We start from the raw sequence: 19,198 nt of genomic DNA, 5'->3' as shown, positions 1-19,198 counted from the left end.
GGAGTCATAAAGAGTTAGACGTGATTGAAAAACAAGTCAACAAAGATCTAATATGTGCCAGGCACTGTGTTAAGTGTGGGGGATATAAAAAGTATAAAATGGGGCGTTTTTCTCAATTCCAAAAGGGGTCCTCCTTTCAGAATCTCATGTGTCCACCTACTTCATTGTAATTCAAATATTGAGTATCTCCTAAGGATAAGGTCTTGTATTCCCTGCCCTGCAAAAGGTACAAGGATGAGTCTACCATATTCCTAGCCTTTATTGAGTTTATAGAGACAGCCAAGCACACTAATCACTGTTTTCTCTACATTTGTACAGATTGAGTAGAAAATTATTTTCAGAGATGGAATTCTCATTTTAAAAATGATAAAATAGATGCATTCACCCAAATCCTTGATAAATTGCTCAGTTCCATAAATGCAAATTAGATCAACTGTCTTCATGGATGATGATCCTTTTCAGCTGCCGTTTCTTCTGGGAAGTCTGCAAATCATGAAAGGAAGTCCACACTTACTCCTACTCAAAGAGAAAGTGGACCATTACCGTCTAAGTCTCCAGTCCCAGGAGTGGATCCTGTCGTCACCCACAGCCCCTTTGATCCCCACCACAGAGGCAGTGCACCAGGGGAGGTCTATCGAAGCCACCTTCCTACACACCTGGATCCAGCGATGCCATTTCACAGGGCACTGGACCCTGGTGAGTGCTGTTTGGGGCAGTGATAGCTTACGATATTATTATTTAAAAGAAGAGAGAATACCTTTATAGGATGAGAGACACTTTCCCTCTCTTCTCCGCACCTCCATCCACTCCTTAAGAACCCAGAAGCTAGAACAGTCCTGTACTGCATGAGGAGCCTTTTAATGTCATCTGTTTATAGAGAAAATTTCCATGGCAACCAACATTTATAACATGCAGTAACAGAGATCTTTCCAAGGATAATTATTCTCTTAGAAGTTTTAGTGAAGTAAAAGTAACATTAACTACCAAAGCCCCCATAACTCTTGAATCTCATCTCTTGATATTACCCAGCCTATAGAGAGCTACTTTGGTGTTTGTGGTTCGGATTTATATTCTCTCCACTGACTCAGAACATCTGAAAACACATTTTCCAGGAAAACAACCCAAGGGCCAAAGACTTCCTCCTAGGCTACATAGATACCTTGACTTTTGCTTATGTTGCTTTCCTATTTAGTCAACTTCCTCTCTTTTTCAAATAAAATATGTGTGTCTGTTTTCCTTTTCAATTCATCAAGCATTATAATGGTAGTATACATGATCCCTGGGGTATGGAGACAAGAGAAGGAAAGTAATTCCTGCCCTTGAGGAGCTCACATTCCATTGAAATTATATGCATACAAGAAATAAATGCAAAGTAAAGACAGACTAAATACAAAATAATTTGAAAGGGGCATACCAATAGCCCCAAAGAGAATGTCATGGTTAGGGTTCATTGGGCCAATCAGTTTTCTTTAATTTGGTTTTGCATTCTTGCTATTATCACCTAAGTAAGCAGTCTAAATGCAAGCTTACAACTGCAGAGAGCAATTGATAACATTTTGAAAATGCCTCTAAGAACTTATAAACATTATATGAAAGCTATTTATCAGTGTTCTTAGGCTTTGGGGAAGCAAATTTTCAGTCATCTGGTGGATCATCTAATTTCTAGGAGTTAACTAGAAGGCAAGGTGTAAGCACAAACCAAGTCATCAGAAGAGGCAAATTATAGGTTTTTAGCCTATGGAGAAGAAATGCTTTATTTAGGGTTATGGTCTCTTCTATTTTCTTCCTCAAATCAAACATCTATGATCTGTGTTAGTTTATTATCCTTATGCAAAATTGGATCCTAAGTTTTTTAGGAAAAAAATGGGTTAGTCTTCACTGTGATCTTTTCCATATTATGCCGTGTGTGTGCCCTGTATCTAAATTTGGTCTGTGTTTTTGGTCTAATTGTTGATCAGCACAGATTAGATCTATTTCTCCCCTCCACCCAGCTGTCACCATGTCCATTCTGTTCACATGTGTAATTCATGATTAATTGTTCTCCAGCTAGTCTTTCTTGCCCCAAGAATGACAAAGATGACTATTTATAGTATATTTATGCAAAGAAAAATATGCCATTCTGATCCAGTGTTATCATGAATCTGATGGGACAGAATTAAATCTCTTGAAAAGTATGGTCTAGGAGGTTCTTTGGAAGAACATTATAATTACACTATTTAGAAATGTTTGGAAATGAAAACTGGAGAATTCTCTTAGATGTTATTAGAACTACTGGAAAAAATGATTAATTTTAACCATTCCATACCTCTCCAATACCCAACTAGCTGGTTAGAGGTAGTACACGTATGTGGCACAAGGAATTGTTCTTACTTATCATAGTTTGCCAATAGCAGTAGAACTTCTTAAGGCTATTTGGGGGCCTTCTCCAGAGACTGAACTTTCTCTCTCTTCTACAGCAGCTGCTGCATACCTGTTCCAGAGACAACTTTCCCCAACACCAGGTTACCCAAGTCAGTATCAGCTTTATGCAATGGAAAACACAAGGCAGACAATTCTAAATGATTATATTACCTCACAACAGATGCAAGTTAATTTGCGCCCTGATGTAGCCAGAGGACTCTCCCCACGAGAGCAACAATTAGGTCTCCCATATCCTGCCACTAGAGGTATGTTTCTCTTGTTTCCTCCAAGCAGAATTTCTCTCAAACGTGTTAGGGTAGACTTTGGTATGGTTTTTGCCGAGACCGCCGTCCCATGGAGCTTTCGTTGGCTTCCCAAATCCATGAAGCCCATGTGGTGCTCAGTGTATAATAATGTCATTCATGTGACTAGATAGTACTTAAGAGTTTGCAGAGCACTTTCTTCTGAAGCTGAAGAGGCTTGGAAATGTTAGATCATTTGCCAAGAACACATATCTGGAGAGGTTGAATCTTAAGCTCAACACTTTTGACTACCCTACTCCATTGCATTTTATTCTCCCAGGCTTCACTCAGGCTGCACGAACTCAATAATGAGCTCCAAAAGGGTAACTTCTCCAATTTTCATGACATGGTCTTTAGAGCCAACCTTTTGCCAGCTTCTTCGTGGGACTCCGAGAATTGTAGATTCCTAGGAAGTTCCTGTTATGTTGGTGAATGAGCTGGAAAATTAATGGGGTACGGTCTACCCAGTTGACATTTGTTCCACATGTCTGCTGAGAGGCAGAGCAGGTAGAGGGATAACAGCAAAGAGTTGGTGACTTGGGAAATATCAGAAGCCCGCACCCCTGCTATTAGGCATAAGAAAACAAGGGCTACCTTCCTCATTTCAATTTGTTACTCTTTCTTACAGGAATCATTGACTTGACCAATATGCCTCCCACCATCTTGGTGCCTCATCCTGGGGGAACAAGTACTCCTCCAATGGAGCGAATCACTTACATACCAGGTACCCAGCTGACCTTCCCTCCTAGACCTTACAATCCTGCTTCAATGTCTCCAGGTGAGTAAGAGTCCTTCATCTTCCTTATTGTTAATAGGAGAGTTGCCTAGTGATTTTGTACCAGTGTCCTATGAGAAATTTTTCTCTGTTTCTTCATGAGCATAAATTTAGAACTGGAGGATGCCCTAGTATTCATCTAATCCAGATTCCTCATTTTAGACAGGAGGCAACTAAGGCCCAGGGAAGGTTCAGTGATATCCAAGGTCATCCTGACACAGAGTATCAGAGCTGGCATTTGAATTCAGTTCTCTTCCTTCTCTTCCTTCCCTCTTATTTCCAGGTCTTTCTGACTGCTGTGGCACTATTTAGCACTGTTTTTTAGCTAGCCACAACAAGCTGATATTTCTTGGTTGTTGGTGGACCTGTGCCTTGGAGAAATTTTGCAAAATCATTGTATTCATCAGCATTTTCATCTGAACTCCTTTAATGATAAGCTCTAGGCATAGTTTTCAAATCTAGAAATTTTTGTAAAAGTTTTACTCATTTGAAAATTGAAGTTTTGAGGCTGTACCTTATGGGAGTGTGGAAGCCAAAGGATTTGTGTGTTTTACAGGCCACCCTTCACATCTGGCTGCATCTGCTGCTGCTGCAAATGTGGAGAGAGAACGTGAGCGAGAAAGAGAGAGGGAGAAGGAGCGAGAGCGGGAGAGGGAAAGAGAGAGGGAGAGAGAGCGGGAGAGAGAACGAATGGCTACTGTCTCTTCAGAGTTATACCTTCGTCAAGGTAAGAGATGGAAGGTGTCAAATTCATTTTCTATTTTATTGTTAGATGGTAGAGGCAAGGTCATTTTTATGGAACCTAAGATAAGTTTCCCAAAGTGAATTTGGGAATCTTAAAACCATTGATAGTACTGGCCAATCTTTTGATGCTAACAAACATCTGTAGACTCTTAAGAGGTGAGCTAGAAGTGTAGAATATGAGAGTTGAAAATCACTCATTTAGTTTTCGCATTTCTTGGAGCAGAAAGTTCTTACTCTGTGAGCTGTTAGTCCCATGGGTAGATTTCAGGACATTCATGAACTTGTTGGGGGTGAGGGTAGGGATTTACACCTTTATTTTCACTTCTAATTGAAGTCTAGCATTTCTTCCAATTATTTAAAAATCTTATCCTGAAAAGGGTTCCATAGGCTTTGCCAGCCTGCTGAAAGAGGCCATGACACAGATTTAGGATCTCCTGTCACAGGAGGACTGTGAGGAGGACTCACCACAGAACTTAATTGAAGACTCCAGACCTGAAACCAGTGCTCCAGACTCAGGCATTCTTTTCATTATACCAAGGTGTAAGATTTAACTCATATACCTTGGTAGTTGTCAAGTAATAAGATTTTTATTTCCTTTTGAAATTTTTAATATGAGATTATGGTTGTTAAAAAAATTCATTACCTGCAATAGTTTTTCTTAAAGAAAGCAAAATTATTTTTATCCCCGTGTCTCCAATCCATATTGCATATTCTGAACCCCCAAGTGGTCTTTGGCCAGATTAGTGTGGCCAGTGTTGTCCTGCTCTGAGATGCCCATTGATCCTTTTATCATTGGGGTGGACAGGCACTTACTTAATTGGTGTTCCAGAAAGTGCAAAAGACTTTTTGTTTTTGTTTTTTCTCATTCCAGAAAAGAGAAACCAATCTTTTGTTTTCATTCTAATTATTGTTTTATAGAATTGTCCATTAATAATAGATATTGAATGTAACTGGATGAAAGAATGACAAAACATTTGTTAATCACTTATTGTGTGCTTCATATACCTCCCTGTGCTGAGGACTGAAGATACAGCGACAAAGGCAAAAACAGTCCTTGCCCTTAAGCTTCCATTCCAAAGGAGGAGTCAAAGCACAAAGGCATGGTGTGATGGTAGAGGGGAGCACATTGGTCTTAGAAAGTTGTGGGGAAAATGAGTTGGTAGCCAAGGCAGGTGAATTGGCCAGAGAGGAGATGATTGAAAAATAAGGTTAGGATTAACTGTGGTGCCTGAGGCTTTCCCAAAAGGCTTTCAGAACAGTACTAATTCAGCACATTCGGAACCCCAGGACTGTCAGGCAGTTTGTGTGGGTAATGGCAGGAAGGTAGGGAGTAACATGATTGGATGCTCCTTTTTTCTCTGTTCTGAGGCTGCTTGTTTTTTGAATAATCAGAACTTGAAGTTGTCACACAAAAGACAGCCAAGAAGAGGATAGTCACCCCCCCCCCCCCCCCCCAATGGCTTCCTTCTTCCTCTTAACACTGACAACATGGGGGAGCTTCTAGGCCTCCTGTTCCCTCTCACTATACTAATTTCCGTCTGACTGTTGCAGGTTCTGAGCAGCCTGGAAGGCCTGGCAGCCATGGCTACGTCCGCTCCCCTTCCCCCTCAGTGAGGACACAAGAAAATATTCTACAGCAAAGATCCACGATTTTCCAAGGACCCAACGGAACCAGCGTCATCACCCCCTTGGATCCTGCTGCCCAGCTGCGCATCATGTAGGTTCCGCGTACATCTCTTACCAAGGAATAGATTTTCGCTCCTGCTCACCTTTTTGGATGGGTTAAAACTGAATGTATTTATGACCTAAAAACCTGCTTCTCTTCTACAAGTGTTGACTTTTGGGTGGTGAATCCATGGTCTCGGTGCTGCTCTCAGTGAATAGGCCCATCCTTCCTAGGTGCCTTCAGTCCCTACAAGCAGTCACAGCTGAAATCCTTGGCTTTCCGGTTTTTCAATTCATTGTCATTGTCAGGAATTATAAGACTTCACACTGACATTGTTTCTTAGTTTACCAAGTACTTTGACTCCCTCATCGCATGTAAGCTTCACAGCAGCCCCATGAGCTAGGCAGGGCCCACGGACGTCACGGAGGTGTCCGTGGTGGACACCGAGGCGAAGGGCAGTGAAGCAGTAGAGTGGGCATTGGAGCGCCTGTTTTCCGACTGTCTCCAGTTTTCTTTCCTCTCCACCTGACGTGCCCTTTGATTTGTTGTCAATCATTTTTGATGTTACTTGTTTACAGGCAGCTGCCCCCTGGCGGGCCTTCCCTAACTCCAGGCTTACCTGCCTCCCGCTACAACACTGCTGCAGATGCCTTGGCTGCCCTGGTGGATGCAGCTGCTTCTGCCCCTCAGATGGAAGTGACCAAAGCAAAGGAGAGCAAGCATGAAACATCCAGGCTGGAGGAGAACTTGAGGGGCAGGTCAGCAATGGTTAGTGAGCAGCAGCAGCCGTCACCACTGGAGCAGAAAACCCTGGAGGGTGACAAGAGGTCTGCCCAGTGCCCGTACACCTCCTCGGCTTTCCCAAGCGGCAAGCCCCAGGGCCAGTCCTCTTCGATCGTCTATTCAGAGGCTGGGAAGGAGAAAGTCCCCCCTCCTAAATCTCGGTATGAGGAGGAGTTAAGGACGCTGGGGAAGACCACAATCACTGCGGCCAACTTCATTGACGTCATCATCACCAGGCAAATTGCCTCAGACAAGGACGCACGAGAACGTGGCTCTCAGAGCTCCGACTCTTCTAGTAGTTGTACGTATCTCGGGCTCAAGTTGCGAAGCCTTGGTGGTCAGTTTCTCGGCACCAGGCTGCTTAGAGCAGGCCTAGGGTTGAGGCCAGAGGCTTTCTGAATTGTGAGTTTGATGAGAAGAGGCTTGTGGCTTTAACCAAGGCAAGGAACGCACCAAAGAGCAATGGCTGGCACCACTGTCCTGGTCAGACACTTAGAGGCTCTCTAGGGAAGTGCTGACAGAGGCTTTGGGCCTCTTTATAGAGCCAGTGCCAGAGTCCCAAGTGAGACACTGGAAAGAACTAGGCAGGCGGGACACTATTTCACCTTCAGTGAGCTTTGGAATCATTTACGCAGTCAATTGCCTTTCTTTATGCACGTTAATGGAATAGAATAGGAGTCCATAATCCAGGCAATGCTTGGCCATATGTTAGATGTGTATGTACTTTGTTCATTTACATGTGTGCACACGTGTATAGATTGTTTTTTCCTCTATGGTCCTTGCTCTTCTAATTCTGTTTTGTTCAGGTAAATTCTTCTATCATAGTATACCTTGAACATTCATCAGTTAACATCAGGGAGAGTAGAGGACGAATAGTTCTCAGGGTAGAAGGTGTGACACTCACTACTGTGCACTGACATCTGACTTAAAGAATATTGCTCTTTTGGCTTCCTTTTTTCAATGCATTTATAATTCAAGTCTTAGGTTGAGCAAGACAGAGTTCCCTGGTTTCTCTTCTGTTGTCTTTGTATGTTGGCTTTTTTATGTGTGCGTAGATGGCTCAGGGGATAGAGAGCCAGGCCTAGAGTGGGGAGAACCTGGGTTCAGATCTGGCCTTCCTAAATTTTTCCTAACCTAAGCAAGTCATTTAACCCCATTTGCTGGTCCCTTGGCCTTTTTAGAGTTGTTACTAGCACAGAAAGTGAGGGTTTTTCAGTGTGGTTCTCTTTTGCATTTGGCTTTTTCTTTCTATGGTATCCACTGGACAGTGAAGAGGGTCCTGTGATTCCTTCTTCTACAGGTGAAATACACAACCCAGGCTTGGGAGAGCCCTGTGGCCAGGATGTAATATGGGATGGATAGATAGCAGGATCATCCCATCTGCCTTTGTCTAGTTGGCATGTGTGGCTGGCCTGGAATATGTAGCATACAAGGATGAGCAGCATGAGACAAACTGCTGGGGAGATTTCTCATAAGATAAAAACTCAGTCATACCATGGATGTGACCGTCCTCAAAAGAATGCATCTTAAAGAACTATGTGGCAAAGGGATGAAGGCCTGAGAGCTGGGGTGGGGGGGGTGGGGAGTAAGAAATGGGATGGGAATCATTCAAGGGAAGTCCTAAGAACTAAGTGTGACAGTTCAAGAAATAGGAGGATTTTGTCCTTTACCAGGTCATTGTACACACACTAAAATCATTTGTTTGAAGTTGGACTTTGCAACTCTTGCCTCTGATTTAGGATAGATTCAGAAGATAATGCTAATGTTGCCCTTTATTTTTTATTTCAAAAGTTTTTTTTTAAACCCATATCTTCTTAAAATCAATACTAAGTACTAGTTCCAAGGCAGAAGAGTGATAAGGGCTAAGCAGTTGAGGGTTAAGTGACTTGCCCATAGTCACACAACCAGGAAGTGTATGAGGCCAGATATGAACCTAGGATTCTCCTGTCTCTAGGCCTGGTGCTCTATCCATTAAGCCACCTAGCTGCCCTCTGCCCTTATTTATTTTTTTAATCTTGGACTCAATGTGTTATCTGCCCACTTCAGCATTTCCAACCTCTGAGAAAATTGAAAACAAGGAAGCGACATGTTACTGTTTCATGGAATTGTAGCTCCTTTGGTGTGTATAGAACCATGCCCTAAAGGTGTAGTCATGCTCTCTAGGGGGAATAATTGGGCATTGAAGACAGCAGTCGTTTTGGTTTTGTTATTTTATGATTTGGAAAGTTAAACACAGATCTTAGCAGATTCTCCTTCCACTAGCTCTCCATCTGTTTTTCTTGCCAAGAACTCCAGTTGGAGTTAAGGGCCATTTGTTTTCCTCAAAATATTCCCTCACATTTCCCTAAATTGCCTTGGCTTTTCTCAGTCATTTAGAATTTCTTTGAAGTGACTTCAGTAAGTCTCATTCCAGTTGTCTGCAAAAATACTTACAGGTGGTTCTTCACCAGTTGCTTTTGAAAAGTATCATGTCTACGAAACAGTTTGGGTGGCTTATAAATCTTTTTAAGGGATGTGAATCATCTGCATCATACCAAACCAACAGAATTAGGCAATCAGCTCTCGAGGCCTGTGCCTGCATTATCCAGTTCTAAAAAAGTGCACCACTGAGGCATCTTTCCCAGGATAGTCTCACTTCTTCTCTTGCCTGTTATTTGCCTATTTAAAGGACTCACAAAGTGGTGCCATGGTATTATCTATTCCTTGTGATTTGTAACATTGAGGAAACTATTAATTGTGGTAAAGACATCTTTAAAAATACAAATCAGTTGCTTTATTCTGGTTCCTTAATTAAGGGTCATCAATGAGGGAATGGAGGATTCTTCTTGTTTTTTCATTGAAATTTGTGGGCAGGTTGAAAATATTTTGCTCTGTTAAATTTTCAAGATGATTTGTTTTCAAATAAGATGCCTTCCCTTTCTTGAAGTGTCATCTCATCGATATGAACCACCTGGAGATGCTATTGAGGTGATAAGCCCTGCCAGTTCACCAGCACCACCCCAGGAAAAACTGCAGGCCTACCCGCAGGAGGCTGCTAAGACGACCCCAGCTGAAAGTAAGCCTTTTCTGAAGGCCTAGGCCCTTTGTGTTTATTGCCTGACCACCATCAAAAAGCATGAGCATTTGCCTATTATAAAGAAGAACAGAAAAAGAGAATTACCTATGAAACTGTGAATCAGCGGTGCTTACGGCTTGACTTTTTAAAGGATGGATCTTACGCCGACCAGTATACTTGTGTGTGTTGGACAGATGTTAGTATGTGCATGTGCTCTTCATTCTTAGCATTAGCTAAAAATGTTCAAATTGATGTTTCAGATTATTATGACCTTTCAGTAAAGTCTTTGCCTCTAAAAATCTTAGAGTTTTTAAAATCTTAGAATGAATCTGAATCCTTACATAGATTCACTTTTCCAAATAGCTACTTACTGAAGAAACTTTGGTTTCTCATTCTCTTTTGTGGATCGTCGACATTTTGATCCAAGAAAAGACAAGCATTGGTTGTTAGAGTGGACTGGGTGTCACTGCTCTGACCTTGAATCTATTCCCTTTCTGTTGTCGTCATCTTTCTGAAAGTGATGAAATGTTTAGGGCTTTTTCCCTCTTGAAAACGATTTTAAATGTGTTGTGAGTTATATGTCAAGTTCTTTGAAGAGACACCTCTGAAGTTAGCTTAATCTCTGATCCTTAGTGTTGGGAGAAAGTCCTCACTGAAAATCCCCTTGGTGTCACCCATCAGGTGATCCCAGTAGACAGTACGATGGATCGCTGCCTCGATACCGATCCCAACAGGAGTCTCCATCTCCACAGCCACAACTGCCACCACCACCAACTTCTTCCCAAGCAGAAGGAATGGGACAGGTTCCCCGGACCCATCGCCTCATCACCCTCGCCGACCATATCTGTGTAAGCTTCTCACTGTGCTTTCTGATGGGTTTGGTGTGTGTTCTGGTGTGTCCCTAAGGGGAGGTTCCAGCAAGGATGGCTCGAGTTTCTTGAGATCCCTTTTCTCTTTGTGGTCTCCATCCCCTTCCCATCCACCCCACCTGCTTTTTTTTTCTCCTCTAAATGCCAAATTCTTCTGTTAGAATGCATGGGTGTGCTACCGATGCTTAACCACCTCCTTCTTTCCCCATTAACAGCAAATTATTACACAAGATTTTGCTAGAAACCAAGTTGCCTCGCAGGCTTCCCAGCAGCCTCCCACTTCTACATTCCAGAATTCAGCATCTCCTTTAGTATCTACTCCTGGGAGGGCAAAAGCATCGAGCCGGTACAGTCCAGAAACCCAGCCTCAGGCTGTTCTTCATCCTCGGCCTGGCTCCAGGGTGTCTCCTGAGAATCTCTCTGATAAATCCAGGACAAGGTAAAGGATTTGCTATAAACTTGGTGCTGAACTGACTTCCCCATATTAAAAGTGATCGGCACCTATCAGCAAGTCTTTTTGGTGCCTGTCATCACACCCAAAGAGCACATCCATTTGTGGTTCTTTTTTTTTTTTTAATCCCATACCTTCTGTCTTGGAGTCAATACTGTGTATTGGCTCCAAGGCAGAAGAGAGGTAAGGGCTAGGCAATGGAGGTCAAGTGACTTGCCCAGGGTCACACAGCTGGGAAGTGTCTGAGGCCAGATTTGAACCTAGGACCTCCCATCTCTAGGCCTGGTTCTCAATCCACTGAGCTACCCGGCTGCCCCCTCATTTGTGGTTCTTATGGATCACAGAGATGATGATGATGAGTTAAATTGTTTTCTTTCATTTTGGCTCAGAGAGCTCAGAGAGGAGGATTCTACTCGGGTGCCTTTTCTCATCCCCTTTGTGGTGCTTATTCACACCTTGTTTTTGTTTTTTATTTTAAAGTATTCTTTATGTAGTCAGTGATGAGGAATGAGTATCTCTTAAGTAGAGGATAGAGTGACTGGTTAGTGTACACTAAGAAATGTGAAAGCTCCCGCCTCTCTAAAGGGACACTTTTGAGCATCCTGCCTTCTGAGTCCAGTTGAAATGTTAAATGGGCTGAGAAAGGCTTATTAACAACAGCAAATATTGGACTTCACAGTCAGAGTTTGGATGTTCCAGAGGAGCTCCATATCCCAGGAGATTCTGTTTCTGGGTAGGGGCAGCAGCCTGGATGAGAAGCTGCTTTCTAGGTGAATTTTCTCAAATCCCCCACCTCCCCGCCAAAATGTCCAAATTAGAGTAATTCTCTTTACCTTCCCAGTAGACAGAAGAAAATTTGGAATTAGACTCAAGGGAAGAGGGTAGTCAATGGATCATGAGCCATAGTGATCAGTGGAAAAGGCCTTCCAAGTGCTTCCATGGAGGCGCTAGCAAGGAGGACCTCATGGTGGAGGAGTGCAGGAATATCAGGAAGTTAGCCACTTTCAATCCTGAACATTCTAGGCCCGCTACTAGCTGCAAGAAGGCCCGTGTTGTCAGTTATTAGCTAATTCCCCCTAGCAACAGATTAGGCAGAAGACTGTTTTTGGACTGTGACATAGTAGTGGTTGTCCTGACTCCCAAGGCAGCAACAGATGAAGCGAGAGCTCGGAACCTGGTTTCACAGAGGGACGAGGCCTCCTTGGTGTCTTTGGCCACTTTCTGATGATGTGTATCTTATCCTCATAGGCCTGGAAAATCTCCAGAAAGAAGTCATGTCTCTTCAGAGCCCTATGAGCCAATCTCCCCACCTCAGGTTCCAGTCATCCATGAGAAGCAAGACAACATCCTGCTTCTCTCTCAGAGCGCAGTGCCTGCCGAACAGAGGTAGGCCCAGCGCGCTTGTGCCCGGCCCTGGCTGGGATGACCATCCGCGAGCGCGCTCTCCTGTCTACTCGGTGTCTCTCGCTGCCCACTCCTGGCACTGTCACTATGGGCTGCCCTTACCCTAGAGACTCACGCAGTCTGAGGAGTGGCGAGTTAATGCCAGTGAGAGGGCCCTGTGAACGGCTAGAAATGGCATGTTTTACACCCCCCGCTCGACCGTAAGCTTCGTGCGGTCACGCTCTCTCTTTCATCCTTTGTCTCCGCTGCCAATCCATTGCAGATAATCGACATTGAATGAAAAGAGAGGCTACTCATGTTTCTGACTCTAAGGATTGTATTTCATGATCGTTAGCCTCCAGAATACTTACATGGTTTTCTTGCTTTAAAAAGTCAGTATTCCTCCTTCTTTCTGAGTCTGACCAATCCTAGTCCTTTTTATAACTTAAAGAACTGAGCATAACTCTTCATACCAGAATAGAGCACTCCGTCTTCTTCCCCTTGTTCCTCCTCCGCCGCCCATCTCAGATTAGAATCTGGAGGTCTCGATTCAGCATGTCACTGGAGTTCTCTACCTTGGCCTGACATGAACCAAAATCATGTCAGTTCTTCAGGTATTCTGCTGATACCAAGGCACAGTGAAATTTCTATTTGCAAAGAGACTGAATCCTTCCTTTCTAATACTGTAGGGAATCTACTGGAGGGCCTGGTGGGATCATTTCTGTCCATACTAGCTAGCCCCAGTTTGGAGAATAGTCATATTATAGTGTTCTAGTTCACTCAGCATCTCTTGTGATGAGTGTATTTGTTTACTATGGATGATGTCATTTACACAAAGCTTGAATTCATATTGTATGTGAGTGGGTTTCAAGACCTTGAAAAGAATTTGTTGAATTAGAGCTCATTGTGTGACCTCAGGTGTTTATACTAGTATGAGCAGCGGCGCATGCTGAGTAAAAAGAGGTCTGGACTGGGAGGCAGACCAACTGGGTCAAAATCCTGGCAGTCCCCTAAGCCTGTGTAACTTTGTGCAGATCCCTTCCATCTAGAACTCTGTGACCCCGGTTAGAGCCCGAGACTAATCTGTGTCTTAGGAAGTGGTATGGGCTTTGGGTTGTTTTTGTAGATGGGAAGCTTTTGGGGGCCCACAACAGTAACAGCATCGCGGTCTTCCTCACAGGAATGATTCCCGCTCACCAGGAAGCATAAGCTACCTGCCTTCCTTCTTCACCAAGCTGGAAAACACTTCACCCATGGTGAAATCAAAGAAGCAGGAAATTTTTCGTAAGTTGAACTCCTCTGGTGGAGGTGACTCTGACATGGGTAAGTGGGACTTCTTTTATTAGCTGAAAACGAAAATATAGAACTCAAATGTACTAGTGGTGGCACTCTTGAAGTCACATTTTGCTTCTTATTTCAAAACACGCCAATAGCTTTTAGCATTTTGTAATTTAAAAAGAATTGCTAAATAAAAAATGACTGTTTATAATAATAATTAATGAAGGTGGAAATTTTTACCAATTGTTAGTACCCCAAGGGGTGCCTGTCATTAGAAATGGACACTCAAGGGGGAGAGTAGAAACTAAGACCCTTAAACAGTAAAGCTTTTGAGTACTTGTTATCTGTTTCAATGTGCTTGATTGGCTCCAGATAGTGAACTTGAATATTTGATGTTTAACTCCAGCAGCTGCTCAGCCAGGAACTGAAATCTTTAATCTGCCAGCAGTCACTACCTCAGGTAAGGCAATGACAAAAATTCATTCTTTTGGCTGAGGTTGTATATGGCACAGAGGGAAACATTGAATTTGAACTTGACCTAAGTTCAAATCTTGACTCTACTATTTACTACCATTTATTGTTGTCTTTTTGTATGTGTGTCTTTTATTTCTTATTTTCAATTCCAAGTGTTCTCCCTCTCTCTACCTCTCCCCACCCATTGAGAAGGCAAGAAATACAATGCTAATTATACATGTAAAATCATACAAAATGGATTTCTGCACTAGCCATGGTTTTACTCGCCCTTTTCATGCCCACTTTCCCCACCACAAAAAAAAAAAGGAGAGAGAGAAAGGGGCCCTCTTCCCTTTTCATTGATCTCTTTGGCATACAAATGTAGTCTCCATTGCTGGATCAGAGGGTATGCACAATTTTAGAGCCCTTTGGACATAGTTCCCAGAATGGTTGGATCAGTTCACAACACCATCAGCAGTGCATTAGTGATGCTGCTTTTCCATATCCCCTCTAGCATTTGTCATTTTCCTTTTCTGTTATGTTAGCCTCTCATAGGTCTGAGGTGGTGGCTTAGAATTGTTTTAATTTGCATATCTAATGATTAATGGTTTAGAACATTTTTATATGACTTTCAATAGTTTTGATTTTTTTCTCTGAAAATTACCCTTTTTCATATCTTTTGACCATCGTTTGAGAAACGGTGATTTTTATAAATTTGACTCAGTTCTCTATTTGAGAAATGAGACTTATCAGAGAAACTTGCTATAAAATTTTTTGCCCTAATATCCTGCTTATGTAATTTTGACTGCATTGCTTTTGTTTGTGCAAAAGTATATAATTTAACATAATCAAGAATTATCCATTTTACTTCTTATTCCAATAATATTCTACATGACTTAAGATAAATTATTTAGCCTTTCTGGGCCTGTTTCCTTATCTGTTCTCTGGGAAGGTCCAACTAGTTGACCTCATTCAGCTCATAGATATGGTCATAGGCTCCTCCTATTTGTGTGACCTTGGAAAGTCACCTGCTCTCTCTTAGCTTTAGTTATCACATATGTAAAATAAGAGGGTTAATTGGGCAAGGTAGTAATATTTTAAATTCTTTTTACTTCTAAATCACACGAACTTGGAATCATTGGATTTAGAAACTACACAGTTATCCATAAATTAGTCAGGTCATGGAAGTGAATTAACCAGGAATCGTTAGCTTAAAAGAATGGCACGTTTATTTACTTTTTTAATACTGACAATTGTATTTCAATCTAACTGGTTTCCTTTGTGGTTCTATGTATTTCACTTATGCATTTTAAAAGTTTGCCAAAGGGCTGTATGACACATAAAGTTAAGAACCCTTGGCATAAGGAAGCCAGAGGATTTAAGAAAAACAACATTAAATGTTGGTTTAGTTGTGATAAGGGTTCACAAAAATATCAGTGACCTCTTCACCAGCCAATTTTCATGAGTCTTGAGTTCTGTTACCAAATCTATTTCTCTTTTTATACTGTTCTCTTACTCTTAGCCCATCTTCTTATAATAATTAGACACTTGCATTGTTTTTTCTTCAGGCTCAATCAGTTCTAGAGGTCATTCTTTTGCGGATCCTGCCAGCAATCTGGGTCTAGAAGACATAATAAGGAAGGCACTCATGGGAAATTTTGATGACAAAGGAGAAGATCACGGAGTTGTCTTGGCACAACCTCTGGGAGTAGTATCAGGTGGTTCAAACCCATCCATGTTGGGCAATAGTGAAACACGACGAGAAGAAACAAACCCATCACCTAATTCTGGTAAAACTTTTTACAAACTGATTATATCCATGTAAGTTAGGATGGGTTTTCAGAAAATAGCAAACAAGTGACACTGGGAGATGAAGGAAGCCACCCATCTTTTCAGTGCAGGGAATAGAGAGCAAGCTCAGGGCTTTGTTATCAGCTCTACTAGCTGAGAAGCCCTATCTACCCCTAATTTAGCTGGAAGGTCAGGGGGGAAAAAGAGTTAGAAATAGGATCTACTCTTTCTACAATATCCATAGATGTTAAAGAAGGAATTTCTATTCCAGAGCTTTTGTGCCCCCAGTGAGGCAATTTTTTTGTTAAACAGTTTAAACAAATTTAAATTTTTCTGAGAAGAGATTGATTTGTATTTAGTTTGTGTGTGTCTGTGTATGCTTTTTAAACTTAGAATCCTGATATATCAAGTGACTTTTCTATAATCTGAATTTTTCTTGCAGGTGGGGGAGTTGGCAAACCGAAGCTAATTGGCAAGTCAAATAGTAGGAAGTCTAAATCTCCTATTCCTGGGCAGGGCTACTTAGGAACAGAGCGGCCTTCTTCAGTTTCATCTGTCCATTCAGAAGGAGATTATCACAGGCAGACACCTGTGTGGGCCTGGGAAGATAGGCCGTCTTCAACAGGTGAGGAACTTACTGAGTGCTAGAAAACAAAATGTCTAACAATTTGTATCAGTTTGGGCTACTGTTTTTTCAAGGCAGTCATTTTACAGCTTGAGAACTGTTCTCCACTATTCACTGTTTAATGCACAGATTACTTTTCAGCATAGAATCTAGGTATACAGAGCCACATTCTCAGTTTCTGATCTGGGTTTCTGTTGAGAGAGATAAGCAGGGATGGGTTGGGAAAGCGATTAGTCCAATCCCTTCTGTGGTTTCTGAAACTACTTGAGTCATTCATATCCACACAGTTAATAGCAAGTAAATGGCTGTTTTTTGGAGATAGGCTTAAACTTGTTTTGGGTATTTTTGTGATCTGGTGCAAATGAATCCTAATATCAAGTGTCCCTCCTGAGACAGTTATACCTCCAGCCTTTAAGCATTCCCCTTCATCCATGCCTTAGAGTTTTGAAGCATTAAATTCTACTCTGGTGCCTTGATTGTGATGCAGATTTGATCAGAGGTACTTGAAGGCTGTGCCCAGGAGACCTCAATTCAATTATCACATATTCTACTTGCCTTGTTGGAAAGACTTGAAAGAATAGTCTCAGCCAAAATGGTACACACTTTCTGAGGGTCGGCTTAGGGAAGTACAAGGAGTCTCATCACCAAGACACTGGCCACGTGGAATGGACTCTTTTTGGTCATGGCCACGTGTTAAACAAAGACAACTACAGAATGGCCTCTATTCTGTGCAGCCCTGCCTCTTCTACAGCAGTGGTACCAGAGTGGCTAGAAGGGAATAGAGTGGGAAAGAAATCGCCATTTTAAAACTTTAAACATCTAAATAACAAACTTAATATCATGATGGACAAGCATTTATACAGGGTTTGAAACATTACACAGTACTTTACATTGTATCTCATTTGATCATGATAACAGCCATGTGAAGAAGGTGCTATTAGTCCTCCCCATTTTACAGATGACAAAACTGAGGTGCAGAGTGTTTGAGTGATTTATCCAGAGTCACAGAGTTACCAGGGTCAAACTCAGGTCAGTGACATTAGAGGAACTCAGTTATATGTATCTTGCCCCTCATATAAACAAAACCAGAAGGCAAAAGAAAGATGTAGCGGATTGGCAAAATGACTCATCTTCTTGGAAAGGCAAAGAAAGAATTTGGCAGAGTTGGTTTTATCATTTTCTTAGGCTGCAAGTTTATGTCCTGGAGAGACCAATTCTTAAAATCCATTTTTCCTGAATACATTCAGCCAAGATACGCAGGTGCAGCTATAACCACCTACGTAGGAAGAAATAGTTAGCCACATCTGCTGAGTTTATCTCCTTTCTTGGTATCAGTTTCTATAGGATTCCCAGGAAGAACTTTATACCCTATCCCCATTCCAGTCTCCAGGATGAAGGACCAAGCACTATGTGCCATGCATCTCCATTACTCCCCTTTGGTCCCAGGGCCTGAGCAACGCAGAAAATCGGTACCTGAGACATTTTCCACTCCAGGGTCTTGGTCCTGGTGTGGCCACACAGGGAACATCCAAGTACGGGAATAGAAAACTATCATAGCCACTCCCCCAGGGTATGAATAACTAAAGCCAACAAATCTGGCACCAAAATGGACAGGAGGTCAGTATAAGTAGCTGCGAATTGTCCATGCACCAAGAGGCCAGCAGCTTGCTTCAACAACTGGTCACCAGATGCAGAAGCACTCAAAGACATCTTTTGGTCCAACCATCTACAGAAAACCCTCTCTGGAAGCAGAAGTTGAGGGTGTACAGATTCCCCTTGCTTGGAACTCGCCCTGTGGCCTGCAGAAAGGTCTTTCCTGCCTTTGGGTCGGCTTCCTGGTGCTGTAGGTCCCCTTCCTATGACCACTACTTCTCCTTCACAGAGACATCCACTTATTTGGCCAGTGAAAGTATATTCTCTGGCTCAGTGTGTAATGAAATTTCTCTGCCCATTCCTGACCTTTACCTGTCACTAGACAGGACTAAGTAGATAATTCACCTTCCTTCTTTTGTGACCCTTTTCTCCATTCCCACTCTACCCCACTTCTGTAGGATCAGAATTCGCTATCCACTCCATTGCCGAGCTCTCCTTGGATTTCAGGAAAATGATTACCTAAATCACCTAAGAGGAACAAAGATTAAGGAGACAGACATTGCCTTTGTAAGGGAATTAATTTTTTGAGTGAAAGGCAAAAAAACAACCCCAAACTGGGTTGGTATTATGAAATTTAGCCCATCCCAACATTTGGTGGGAGGGTTGGGAGGAGGGCAAGTTCCATCTACAGCATTATTCCAACTACCAAGAAACTATGGTGGTTGCAATGTGCTGATATGACCCCACTTGTATATATGGTCACCATTTCTCTGGCCTCAGCAAAGTCCTACCACCTGTCCTCTTCTGCCCCCAATAAGGGGGGCTCCCTTTGCTGGTCCATCAAGGAACCCTAAGCCCAAAGTGAGCAGAACAAGCCATACATACCAAACATAAAAGCAGTTTTAAGCATCCATATGATCACAAGGAAGAGGCCAACAGTAGAAGGGGGTCGGAGCTTCTGAAAACTCTTCCTTTCAGAGGTCAACAAGCTTTTTTTCATGAAGAGTTCTCGTACCAGTGGGGTCAGGCA

General features: G+C 42.4%; 1 protein-coding gene and 1 long non-coding RNA gene across 22 annotated transcripts in view; one reads left to right on the top strand and one right to left on the bottom strand.

The window, feature by feature from the left end:
- The window catches only part of NCOR1 (nuclear receptor corepressor 1), a 179,951-nt gene that overhangs the window by 153,385 nt on the left and 7,368 nt on the right, over positions 1–19,198 (top strand). For 9 of the 21 annotated variants that reach the window (XM_056819669.1, XM_056819665.1, XM_056819677.1 and 6 more), the window contains 14 exons: positions 463–696; positions 2,457–2,666; positions 3,331–3,480; positions 4,034–4,204; positions 5,773–5,938; positions 6,466–6,971; positions 9,597–9,725; positions 10,407–10,573; positions 10,810–11,033; positions 12,294–12,431; positions 13,609–13,751; positions 14,113–14,166; positions 15,728–15,949; positions 16,393–16,575. In XM_056819669.1, coding sequence (XP_056675647.1) covers positions 463–696; positions 2,457–2,666; positions 3,331–3,480; positions 4,034–4,204; positions 5,773–5,938; positions 6,466–6,971; positions 9,597–9,725; positions 10,407–10,573; positions 10,810–11,033; positions 12,294–12,431; positions 13,609–13,751; positions 14,113–14,166; positions 15,728–15,949; positions 16,393–16,575 — 2,697 coding nt within the window. The remainder of the gene's footprint in view (positions 1–462; positions 697–2,456; positions 2,667–3,330; positions 3,481–4,033; positions 4,205–5,772; positions 5,939–6,465; positions 6,972–9,596; positions 9,726–10,406; positions 10,574–10,809; positions 11,034–12,293; positions 12,432–13,608; positions 13,752–14,112; positions 14,167–15,727; positions 15,950–16,392; positions 16,576–19,198) is intronic. The other 12 variants (XM_056819678.1, XM_056819676.1, XM_056819666.1 and 9 more) reach the window with 6 other exon arrangements.
- LOC103094005 (uncharacterized) lies at positions 240–12,106 on the bottom strand. The gene is made up of 3 exons (XR_463532.3): positions 11,879–12,106; positions 758–867; positions 240–483 (listed from the first exon to the last, which is right to left on the bottom strand). It is a non-coding gene; the product is annotated as an uncharacterized LOC103094005 (long non-coding RNA).

This window comes from Monodelphis domestica, chromosome 2 (genome assembly GCF_027887165.1).
Source record: "Monodelphis domestica isolate mMonDom1 chromosome 2, mMonDom1.pri, whole genome shotgun sequence".
Lineage (NCBI taxonomy): Eukaryota > Metazoa > Chordata > Mammalia > Didelphimorphia > Didelphidae > Monodelphis > Monodelphis domestica.
The sequence above is the reverse complement of the archived record's forward strand: the minus strand, read 5'-3'. Positions and strand labels throughout refer to the sequence as shown.